The sequence below is a fragment of the Amia ocellicauda genome, chromosome 18 (genome assembly GCF_036373705.1).
Source record: "Amia ocellicauda isolate fAmiCal2 chromosome 18, fAmiCal2.hap1, whole genome shotgun sequence".
Lineage (NCBI taxonomy): Eukaryota > Metazoa > Chordata > Actinopteri > Amiiformes > Amiidae > Amia > Amia ocellicauda.
In genome coordinates, this window is record NC_089867.1 from 3,565,135 (window position 1) to 3,577,580 (window position 12,446).

The 12,446-nt window shown below is 33.7% G+C and overlaps 1 protein-coding gene across 1 annotated transcript in view; it reads right to left on the minus strand.

Annotated features, from left to right (window-relative positions):
• Window positions 1-12,446, minus strand: part of LOC136713732 (E3 ubiquitin-protein ligase rnf213-alpha) — a 112,436-nt gene that overhangs the window by 27,442 nt on the left and 72,548 nt on the right. The window contains exons 35-44 of the mRNA XM_066690935.1: window positions 11,165-11,270; window positions 10,144-10,330; window positions 9,034-9,245; window positions 8,599-8,706; window positions 8,064-8,165; window positions 7,275-7,505; window positions 5,407-5,485; window positions 1,816-1,850; window positions 1,101-1,189; window positions 514-667 (exon numbers count right to left, since the gene is read on the minus strand). Coding sequence (XP_066547032.1) covers window positions 514-667; window positions 1,101-1,189; window positions 1,816-1,850; window positions 5,407-5,485; window positions 7,275-7,505; window positions 8,064-8,165; window positions 8,599-8,706; window positions 9,034-9,245; window positions 10,144-10,330; window positions 11,165-11,270 — 1,303 coding nt within the window. The remainder of the gene's footprint in view (window positions 1-513; window positions 668-1,100; window positions 1,190-1,815; window positions 1,851-5,406; window positions 5,486-7,274; window positions 7,506-8,063; window positions 8,166-8,598; window positions 8,707-9,033; window positions 9,246-10,143; window positions 10,331-11,164; window positions 11,271-12,446) is intronic.

The window sequence follows — 12,446 nt, forward strand, 5'->3', positions numbered from 1 at the left end:
CAAAAGTGCCAGAGCCGGCCCTGATAATACAGTGCCAGTCCTTCAAACGTCATATGTTTTGAGTCTGTTATTAGTAAATTAAATATAATAAGTAAAGCAAAAAACTTACAAAACAGTATATTACTTAAAACAAAGGAAATTGTCGAATTTCCACTGACTGGAGGAGTCTCTCGGTGACAATACTGAAGGCTTGTAGGTACCTATTGAGTCCGAGCCATTAATGTAGTGGTGAACTAAAGAACCAATTTGACTGGTATCTGGTCAATTATCCTAATTAAAGCACATAGAGCAATATTGTGAATGTGTACATTTTTTTAAATATCTAAATATATCTAAAATCATAGCTTTGTATATCTATATATCTGGATGTAATTTGCGTCAACTTTTATTGCAATTCACTGAACCTTTAAAGACCAGTTTAATCTGTCAAGAAAGCAAGGATCATTTCTTGTCTACGCAATGTCTGCTGTGGCCTACTGCTTTGTCTCCCACTGATTAGACATTTGTACTTACTTCTGGGTAACTGATACCTCCCCAGAGTAATGATGAATGAATGAGGACTCTGGCTAGGCAGAGAGAGGCACCAGATAAATCTCGTTCAGATCCAGCTGTGGTACGAGATGCTGGAGCTCCAAGGATGTGTCCCTTTATATCATCCTCTGTAACTCTATTACAAGATAAAACATTAGTACACTGATGAGGAATATTTTTATACCTAGACAAGTTCCTGAAAACCTAAGGAAGAATTACAAAGTATTCAAAATGTCTTTAGAAATCTGAAATTTCATTTTGAAAAAAGATAATTATCAAAGATAATTAAAAAAAACGCAAACTTGTGTTTCGGTTGATTTCTGGTTCCTTCATTCCTTAGAAGAAGAAGAAAAGGTTTGCAGAAAAATGATACAGTGACTAGACACTGGTGCTGAATGGTTGAATATTATGAAAAAAAAATAAATATATATATATATATATATATGGGCCCAGAATGTATTTAGCAAATGGAGTTTGTGCATAACTGAGAAAAACTAAAAGTATCTTCTGTATCAAGCTAATGATGAGTAAGAATGGCACAATACATTAATAGAACCGGTAATACTTACTCTGTAAAACCCTCCACTGGTTTATGGCCCGTTCCTCCAATTTTACTGAAACACTTTGTACACTCAGAAACTTCATATGGTCTTCCACACTGTTTAAAATAATACAAAATTATACACAGGCAATGAAAGTGAAAATTACTATTTTACCAGTACTCACAAATCATCCAGATATACAGCTAAGAAAGTAAGAATGTGAATAGGCTACTGATTTATATGAAAACATATTTTGTATTTAACCTGAAAACTTTATTCCAATAATAATCAAAATCTCCCCAGCAAGCACATCTGCACAGACTGCAGGTACACTCATTAGTTTTGTAGCTGTAATTGTATGTTAATATAATATATGTAATGATCAATGATAAAGTACCTCAGTATTACAAATGTCATTATTTTTTACACTATTACAATGTTTAGTATATAAAATAAATACAACTTGGAAGTTTACATTTTACTACATTTTTCATGAAAAAATATCTATACTACTACTATTTATGATGATAATAATAATAATAATAATAATAATAATAATAATAATAATAATAATAATAATAATAACAGCATTTCATGTGTGAAATGCAACATTTTCATATTTAGAAAAATACATTAAAATACATATTGATGTTAAATCTATTATACGTTTACATATATATCTTTGTGTACTGTATATAGAAAGATGGATAGAAAGATAGTTTAGTTATAAAAGTGTACTTACATTTTCCAAGAGAAACAAGTGACCATTACTACATTCTATTAAAAATAGAGAAATAAAAGTATTTCTTCAGAATACTATAATTTGATCTCTTATGCATTTAAGTTTTATTTTTTATAGTTACTGCAGATGGTCATATTATGTTCAACAACTGAAGAAGACATTTATTAATGCATACCAGTTTTTGAAATAGCATTTACAAAAACTCACATGGTAACTTTAAGGAAAAAGGTCTAGAAAAAAATCAAAACACTACATGGAAAGTGTTAAGCAGTGATTAATCACAGGTCCATAATTTACCCTATCAAATGAAAATCTCACAAATCAGCATAAGGGACAGAGAAACATATCACTAAAAGTGAGCAGGAAAGTAGGAAGGTAAAATAAAACTAATCCACGGCTGATATGTTCGACCTTTTAAAGGAGGCAGGAACCAGCAAAAAAACAAACAAAACAAACAAAAACATTGGCTTGCAACCTTGGTTATGTGAAATAAAGCAAGAGTTCTCCAGGTAGTATGGGCAGTCACCCTTGACATGGATAGTCAACAAAGTCTTCTAGAAAAGCATGCCGATAAGCCCCTGTGTGCAGTGACCCCCCTGGCGACACCCTATTACAGACAAAGTATACTGCACACAGGTTCAACTGCCTCTTTTGCTCCAGCTGCACAGGCCAACAGAACAACCTTGAGAGCTGGGGAACTGTTTCTCCATTTCAGACAACCAAGATTCCATCCTCAACCCAAGGTTATCTTTCAATCCTGAAAAAGTTTCCTACGAAGTATGGGATACTGTATCAAGGGAGGACTGATCGGCAGAACACTCGCAAGAGAACTAAATGGGGTCGTGGTCTTCACACCCAAGGAGCTCTCACAAGTGTCAGACATAAGGAGCAGGGAGAAACTCAGACCTACTTAGACAGGAAGAAGTCAATAAAGGAACAGGAAGGGATGGAGCAGCACTCAAAACATCAAACCTGTCGAAGCACATAAATGTGTGCAGCTTAGACCAGCTCACTGCAGCACAAACATCAGACAATGGAAAAGTTCTGAGATGTGCCCAAGAAGTTGCACCACCATGCATTGAATGTGCCACTAGCTGCTCAGGCACCTGGAGACCAGCTGACTCATATGCCAAATCAATGGCATTCAGAATCCAATGAAACAGGCGTTGCATCTGTCTCAAGATGCATGTAGCATGACAAACAAACAGTCAGACTGACGTAAAGATCGTGTCCTGTCAATATAGCTTCATGCTGAAGAGAAGGGGGAGGATGAAATGCCATCAACTCCACCAGTCTGTTAACATGGGATGGAGAGAAAATTGAGCAGGGGTGCTTTTGAGCAATCACCTGTAAAACGTAGACAAAAAAGATGCACAGAAAGTGAAAAGCAACTGGACCCAGTTAAGTCAATCGGTGGCAGTTATCTAAAAGGTACTTTCTTTGCTAAAATAACGTATACACTGCACAATGTCAAAACATAAATAACAATGTACAACAAGGAAAATGTACATAAATAACTATATACAATAAGCAAAAAAGATAAATAACTACATACAATAAGCAAATGAATCAAGTCTGAACTTGAAAATTGAATATTGCTCAAAAGTAATATTTTATTGTTCAAAAATAACTTGCATTTATCAAAAAATGAAAGTACACTAAAGTAAAGATTTTCAAAACCGTGTAAACTATTTACTATGTACTTAGCCTGCATACCTGGCAGCTTTCTACTCGGTACAGACCACACAGTCAGCATGTATCTCCACTTTTCCTGCATGAGCATGTACCACACACTGCATTTTGACAGCCCTCTCCAGATTAACACTTTTGGGGCAAGAATATATAGCATTGCAAAAAATGCTCCTCCACCGATAATCTCCACGAATGTCCATCATGAACTTTTTGGGTTCAATGTGCCTGTGCTATTGTACATTGTACCATGTGCAGTAACAATTGCATTTTGATCAGTAGAGGACCTTTCACTCACAAAGTTTTCAGAAGTGTGTCATATATGTATTTAAATAACTGGTGAAAATAACCGATTTTGGCTATTCTAGGTAAACATGTTTGTAACATTTATTTTTGTGTTTATGCAGCTAAAACCCTGCAAGCATATTGTACATATATTTAGGGAAAGTCACCAATGGGTATGCACAGTGTATTCAGGAATACAGAGTAATTCAAATTTGAATAACAAAAATCAGTCAAATTGACAAGCTTGGCGCTTCTAATATTAAGGCACTTCACAACTGAGACACGTCATCAGAGCAACTCAGTGTGATTTTGGTTGGCCCAAAGTGCAGTGCAATGCAGAAGCTTGTGAAAACACCAGTTACACCAAACCAATGTGATAGAGACGGTGCTGGGACACTGTCAGCTTTAAGAGTGCACCTAGACGTGAAAGTGACGGGCCCGACAGAAAGCAAGGCATGCTGTGCAATGCCAAGGGCGACTAGGTCACGCTGTGCACAATGGAGATGTACTCCGGCTCCCAAGGGATGCACTGAGGCAGCAATGAGACACAGACTCACCAGGCCCAAAGGTAGCGAAGCGTACTGTGCAACACTGAGGCCGCTGGCACAGCGGAGAATTTACTTAGATACTCAAGGCATGTAGGGAGACAGCACCAAGACACAGTCGCACCAGGATGTGTAAGCATCAAGGCCCACAGGTAGAGAAGTGTACTGTGCAATGCTGAGGCCGACTAAGTCACGATAACACAGAGGAGATTGTACTCAGGCACTCAAGACATGCAGCCAAGAGCACATTCCTTGGTGGACTCACTCCTAGAGCCCTAAGAGAAAGGGAAATATATGATCCCTATCTGTAGCTGATTGGGATTGTTGGCGTGTGGCCAGGAAAGGAGACATTTCTCAGCAAGGAATAAACAAAGTTTACAATGAGGAATGAATAATATACAGGAAGAATTCATCAAATTGTTTTGAGCACCAAGCTTGCTCCTTAACGAAAAAGCTATAATGGGGGCAGCCAAGGGGGTCACTGAACAAAGGGGACTACCGGCAGCTTTTATTGAAGGTTTTTCATTAATATCCATGTCAAAAGTGACTACTCATACTCCGGAACTGTTTCGGAATTGAAATATAACTGAAAAGCAAAAACTAGAAAGGCATTATTAATTATTAATGTGGGTGCATCTCATGGACATATGATGTTAAGAAAAGCCCCTGATTTTGACAGCTTTAGTTTAAAAGTTTTTGGTAAGGTAATGTGCAACCACTCCCCTTCCTCTTTTAATGTAATATGGGCTTGTTTCAATAATGTGATATTTCCAAGTTTTTCTTTTTCTTTGATTTGGGACAATGCCAGCTTATAGACAGTCTTTTTGGGGCATGGTACCTTTGATTTGGTCTGTTGTGTCCAGTTACCTCACAATACTGTGTATACACACAAAATGAGTCCATTACTTGAATACAGTCAGTAAAATTTATACAATTAATGTAACTTCAATTAGTTAGATTTTTTAGGAATTAGTTATTGTTTTGTTATAAAACTAAATTTTGCTTACTATTGGCGATTTATAACTAGTATATAAAAATTTGCCCCACAATATTATAAGTAATAAAAACATACGCCAAAGTCGCTCCAAAGAAGTCTTCTTTAACTTCACTACTTCTTCAAGTGGATCATGCATGGTTGGGAAGAACATTTCCTAAAAAGTAAAAATAAAGGGAACATCAAAATCAAATTTAAAATATAATTTTGTTTTATGTATTAAATGGCAACATACATTATTTAACCCTTTGGAATGTACGCTCATATCCCTACGGTGTCTGCTGTCTGAGCTCAAATGGGTACTGCCATATCAGTACATCCTGAATCTTGAACGTTAATTGTAAAGCCTGTATAAATCCCGGGAAAGCCATATGATTACTGCTGCCGCCTGCTGTTTTTATGAATGTTCCCACACTAATCATTGCAAATCCGCAAAGGAAAGGGAATTGAGATAAGTGAGCATTTCAATTAGGATAATTTTATTTTGTGCTTAGATTTTTTGTTTTGCATTCGATTTTCATTGTATATTACACTGAAAAGGGACCAGTCTCTCTGTTATTGCACTTGTTATTCCAGTGTGTTATTGTGGTGTGCATTTTTTATGGAAAAAAGCTTATTCTATCCATGTATTGTTTTTGTAATGTAATGTTTATTTTGTTTACAGTGATCAATACAGAAGTCAGTTAATTTTGTGTTGTTAGTGTTCAAGGTGAATCTTATTACAGGGAACTCCGTTTTATTTTAATTCATCTTTTGTCTCGTTGTGTGTATAGTGCTGAATTACACTGCAAATGGATATCTCTCAGTTGCACTTGTTCTTCTGGTGTGTTTATTGCTGGGAAAGTTTGGGGTAAAATAAACCTATTCTACCAATCTATCTTTCCAGTAATGTAATTGTAATCAATAAATGTTTATTTTGTCAGTATTTTGTTTATAGTGATCAATAAAGATGCTCAATTTTATTTTGTTTTGTTGGTATTCAAGCTTGTTTCACAATTTAATTCAGACAATACTTCCTGCCCAGTGAATTTGGTTAAATTACAGTCATCCTAGTCTATGTACCCAATCCAGACTTTCAGTTATATATAATAAAGCATTAGACAGGTCGATTGACCAACCCTAGTTCCTACTTGGTGACATTAAAATTGGGAGGAATACTTACATATGAACCAACATGTAAACATAATATACAGTACACCAGGTGAATATTTGTTGTTTTGTTGTTGTTGTTTGTAGTTTTGTTGTTGTTGTTGTTGTTGTACATGTTGCATTTATTTTAACTTCCTAATATTTTGTAAGTATTTATTAAATAATAATAGTCACAAGAGAGAGACAAGGAGGAGGGAATAATAATAATATTATTATAGCTTAATAATATTATTATTATTATTATTATTATTATTATTAACTAGTCGAGAGAGAGAGAGAGAGAGAGAGAGATGGGGGGTATTTAAAATAGGACTACAGCACAATTATTGATGCATTATATTTTACAACATAAAAGTTTATATATATTTTATTAAACTTGAAATTTGAAATACGTATTTAGCTTTTTGTACTGTGCGCCCGTGGACCGCTAGCTGAAAGGCAACGGGCACCTTCGGTCCTGTATAGATGCTGAGCTGTAGTGCCAACAGCAGTCTAAACGCTAACACCAGCAAGCCTGTTGCCTGACACCAATACAGCTTTCTAGAGCTCTATTTATAATTACTAATAAATAAATACATCTTCACTGAATCTATGTGTAAGTGTATTTGGTATACATCCCTCTATCACACTGCTTGAATGGTTATTTTATATCTCACACACAGTGAGAAAATATGTAAATGTTTAAAGATTACACATGGGACAAGTGACTTTAACATTCTCTTTTCTCTTTCTTTTAACAATCTATTTCACTATTCATAAAGTATGACATATAATTCATATAAAAATGCAATGCTTACCTTTAAGAATTCTGGATTAAAACACAGAGATTTAAGCAGTTCCATCTGAGAGTTTGAAGCCAGCTTCACAACAAGAACAACATGGAAAACAACTTCAAACAAAGATGATGTATGAGAAAGGCTCAGTTCCTCTGACACTTTGTGAAGGCCATCTTGTGTTATTTGAAAGCAGATTTGTGAAACTGTTGCCTCAGTATCATTTTGCTCGCAGCACTCCTCAAGCTTCTTAATCTGGTCAATCGTAAAAAAATAAAGTAAATACAAAGTATTATTTTGAAATTCTGACAGTTCAGTCTGATATAGTATACACACTAGCAGTCATAATTATAATTACTAATATCAGGACTGCTGATTCCCTACCCACCTTCCAGCATCTGCTTCAGATGCACCAATTCAGACTGCACCTGCAATACCTCTGCCCTGACTTTCTGGTGCTACAGCACCTTTTTAATGCAATTTCTAAACTTGCACTGGCTTCATTTATTGATATCTTGCAAAAGTCATATATTTGTAATTTTAATGATGTAAACGTAGATAAATAATCTTGCATTATGCTGTTGAATAATATGCCCAAAAGGCAACACAGAACTTCCCAATGCGACTTATTCAAACAAAATGTTTGTATTATTTATCTATTATCTGTTATTATATTATTTACTTATCTATTTCACATATTTTTGTTAATCTATATTCATCTATGATAGTATCTATAGTTTAATTACACAATAGAAGTAGAATAACAGATCACAAAATTAAGTTTATACATTCTTTTTCAAATGATTTACTCACCAAATAATGTACAGTGTTTTTAGATGCTCTCTCTTCGCAAATGTGTTTAACCACTGATAAAGCCAAGCAGACAGAATCAACACCTTGCTGTTCATCAATCCCCTAATGCAGACAAAAATAAATAAATTAATAATAATCAGGTTTTCAGGCCAAATGTGCACATGCATCATCATTAAAAACACTGCATGTAAACTCCCGCATTGATGTTATGTATTTGCTCAGGAATCAAAGGAAGTAATCTTCCATATGATAGTATTTAGAAAAATTAAGATGCATCTTCTGGACTGGCCACATCCAGAGTGCTTCGTTATAGCTGAATAAACTATTTTGATATTATTCTAATTAAATTGGGTCCTGTTCATTGTCTGCCTATCTATTGAGGGAGTAAATGTATCCCTATCAAATGTCAGCCTTATAGTGCAAATTATCTTTGACATCTTGTTTTGCATCTCAAATCTTGATTTAAAACCATGAAAGGTAACAGCACAAGGTCCATTTTGCTATTTTTATTTCACCAGGTCCTTAGCTGGCATACCTGTAGAATGTCAAGTGAGGGATTATCACATTGCTTCTTGAAGTTCAGTTTCATGGAACAATAATTTTCTCCATATAACAGGAACTTATCAACAGGTTTAGATGTTTCCTGAAAAGAAAAATAATATTTGAAATAACAACTTCGTAAGGAAATTCAATTTTGTTTGAAATGTAATTATATAAATTATTTGAAGCAGATCAATTTATCATTTAATATCTGTAATCATATAAATATAGTGAGCATTCTTCTATGCAGCTAAAGATGTAGCTTATGGACAATAAAATGTGAACTGCTAGTCCATGCTGGGCTTATTTATGACATTACAATCATAGTGACTGCGACAGTAGTAACTGTAATATACAAAAATATAATTTACTTTAATTTAATTCAATTTTAGCAGATCAATATAGATTGTATTGCAATACAAATACTTACTTTGTCTTCATTCACTTTGCTTGGCAAAATCCATTGGTAATTTTCATTGCAACATATTTTTTCAAAAATCCCAAATCCATAAATATTAAATAGATTCCGAAGTAGGAAGATTTGAATCCAAGGATTTTGATAATATGATACAATCTCTTGCATCTTCTGTAGAATGTTCAGTTTTTTCCGTTGTTCACAAGAGGAATGTTCAGCCTTACTCTCTAATACAAATAAAATATATCAGAAATGTCTATTAATACGTATCCCCAGTTAAAATACATAAATTCACATCAATACACAGTGAGCAGTGCAGAAGAGAGGAGGCAGTGAGGACTTAAAATGTTTATTTATTTTCTTTATTCTTTTACATTTCCTCAACTCTCTGCTCTGTCATGTCTTTGAAACCACATAGGGACTGGAAAAGGAGAGCACAAATTAAAATGTCCATATGATTATAATTTTAAAAATCTAAATTAAAATGTGCAGTATATACTGCTACAAATAGAAAAACAATGTAATAATAAGACTATTTTAATGAACAGACTTGTTGTAAGTTCAAATTTATTAAGAATACAAAATTATTAATATAATTAAAAAATATATATTGCTTTAAGGTTTTATAAATTATAAACTTTTTAATGAATTTCACAAATTAATAGTTATTGTTATAACTTGTTAATAAAGCACTTGACTGAATGGCAATACATACATACATAGGAAACATAGTTAGTAGCATGCAGCATATCAGTGGACATTTGGACAGTAATTCTGCACTTTACACCTGGCAACAGCAACCCCAACATTGGTGAAGGGGCAGTAGTATGGAGTAGTGGTTAGGGCTGGACTCTGGAGTACAGGGTTGTGGGTTCAATCCCTGGTGGGAGCATTACTGTTATATCCTTGAGCAAGATACGTTTACCTAGATTGCTTCACTAAATGCCCAGCTGTATAAATGGTTAAAAGATGTGTCATAATATGATATATTGTAAGAATTGTAAGTCACCCTAAGAAAAAATAAGTAAATATGTTGCAGGGTGTACTGACCTCACACAGACAACAATGCAAACCCACAAACATTCTCCCTTTGGCATTTTTGTATTTAATAAAATGTTTTGTTACCATCAGACAGCAGGGATTCACCAATCACATTTGTGGCAGCAGAGACGACAAATCTCAGCATAGCAATATGTTGAAGGTCATCGATTGTCATTGCCAGATGAGTGCTATCAAGCCAATGAATGTCAGAAGACAGAATTTCCAGTGCTTCATCAACAGATTGTTCATTGGATGATTTGTGCATCAAATCCTGTTACCAAGGGGAAATAAATGATTTTAATGAAGTAATTATTGTATATGGCTTGAAATTATTTAATATAATTTTTGGAATTAATAGATTTTTTGCAGGCACCCAGGTCTATGGATCCAGCCAAACACTCTCATTCTGCTATTTATTTACAAAAAAGTTTCAGTTTTTGAGAGTTAAAACTGATACATGGAAATTGTGTTTTATTTGTGTTTATTTCTCAACCGGGATGAAAACAATAAGTAAAACAAAGACATCTTTCAATCCTTCACTTTATTCATAACAGCAAATTTAAATTAGTTAATGTTCCCTGTGTGTTTATGGCATTATTTGCTTTTTTGTAAGTCCAGCTACTACTTAATTTGTATTATTTGTATTCAAAATTTACCTGATAGTAATCACATAATTAAATGTATTCAACACATTAAGTACACTGTATGTATAATGTACCTACACCAATTGTTTTTTTTTAATAACTCATAACGTAATTTAGTGTAATGTCATGTTGTTATATGTAGTAATAGTGCAGTGTAATTACTGGCCCGGTTATATGATTTAAACAATACATACATGTATACACCATGTATTTAATAATGTAATTAAAGTGTAAGTACAGTTTAGTTAAGGTACCTGTATTTTGAAGTGTATCCGTATTTTCACACATCCTGTTTTATCTTGTTAGTCTTATTCATTATTTTGGTTCACTGAATTATTGGTAAAATAAAATGTAATGTTTAAAATATTTTAAAATAATGTGAGTAAATAAAACTGAATAATTAAAACTCTATTTGTCTAATTATTTATTTTATCATTGATTCAAATCCATTGGCTACTTACCTCAATACAACGAACAACAAGGAAGTAAAATTCTTCCTTTCTGTTATGGTTGGATTTCACCACATTTTCAATATACTCTTGTAAATGAGGCTTCATCTTATCCATTCTATTAAAAATGAATAAAACATTAAAAACATGTATTTTTCAATATTCTACATTGTAGTAACATATCTATAATACAGTAAATGTTTCTTTCTAATTTAAATCACTCATTTGAATTTGAAACTGCAGAATCTGTAAGGATAACATTTTGTGCAGCTTAATGAGTAGGGCCTTGCATTGCATGCAACTTATTTTTTCCAATCCTAATTCAACGTCTATGCCCTAGATGTCTCTATAGCCTCCCCAGTTAATGTAATTGAATTCACAATTTAAAAATCAATAAACTGTGCATTTAGTACAAATGGACTTGAAAAAAAGATGCCTCAAATATCCAAAATATAGAGTCAAAAATATTACAATCAAAAAGCATTTAACTGAGCTAATGCATGCAACAGTATACAGACTGGTATTCTGTAAGCCGATGGGTAAAATCTATTTAGAAAAACTTGTAATATATCTTTAGACAAAGCTTGAAACCTAACAATAGACAAACATTTATCACCAGGAAAAAAACCTAATAAATCAAAATGTTGGGATTGACAGTTATTAAATAAGCTCCTCCAGTGAAAGCATAAGGGGAAGAAAGTTATGAACGCCGATAAGATGTAATTTGTTTTGACAGAGGCATTTGTTTCTGCTAATATTCCCCAACTTCTTGTACAACTGGTAAAGATGTCCAGAGATTAGAATTGCCATTCGATAGTTCCCTCTTGCGCAAAGGCAATTCTTTTGTTTAAATCAGAATGGTTTCTCCTTCTGAAGAAACATAATCCTTATTGCTAAATCAAATTCAAAAATATCATTTGACTAGAGCATGCATTTTATCCATTTCAAAGAATCCTCAGTTAATGTATAAAAAAAAAAAAAAAAAAAAAAACCACTCCCTATGTGGCCCTAATACACTTCTGTAAAAATCACTTGAAAACTAAAGTCCAACATAGTTTACACAAAAACATAACAGTGCATTTCACAACTGAAACAACCAAGCAATAATAATTATACTAATGCTACATAATATAAGAAAAACATTTGAAAATAAATATTATCCAGTAAAGTTTTGGTACAGAACTTGATGCGTTTACTTTCCCAAGCATCCTCCTCTTGGTACTTTCGTGGAACATGCTTTACAAATGGCCATTCTGCTTTCCTGATCCACCGCTTGAAATATGTCCAAACAGCC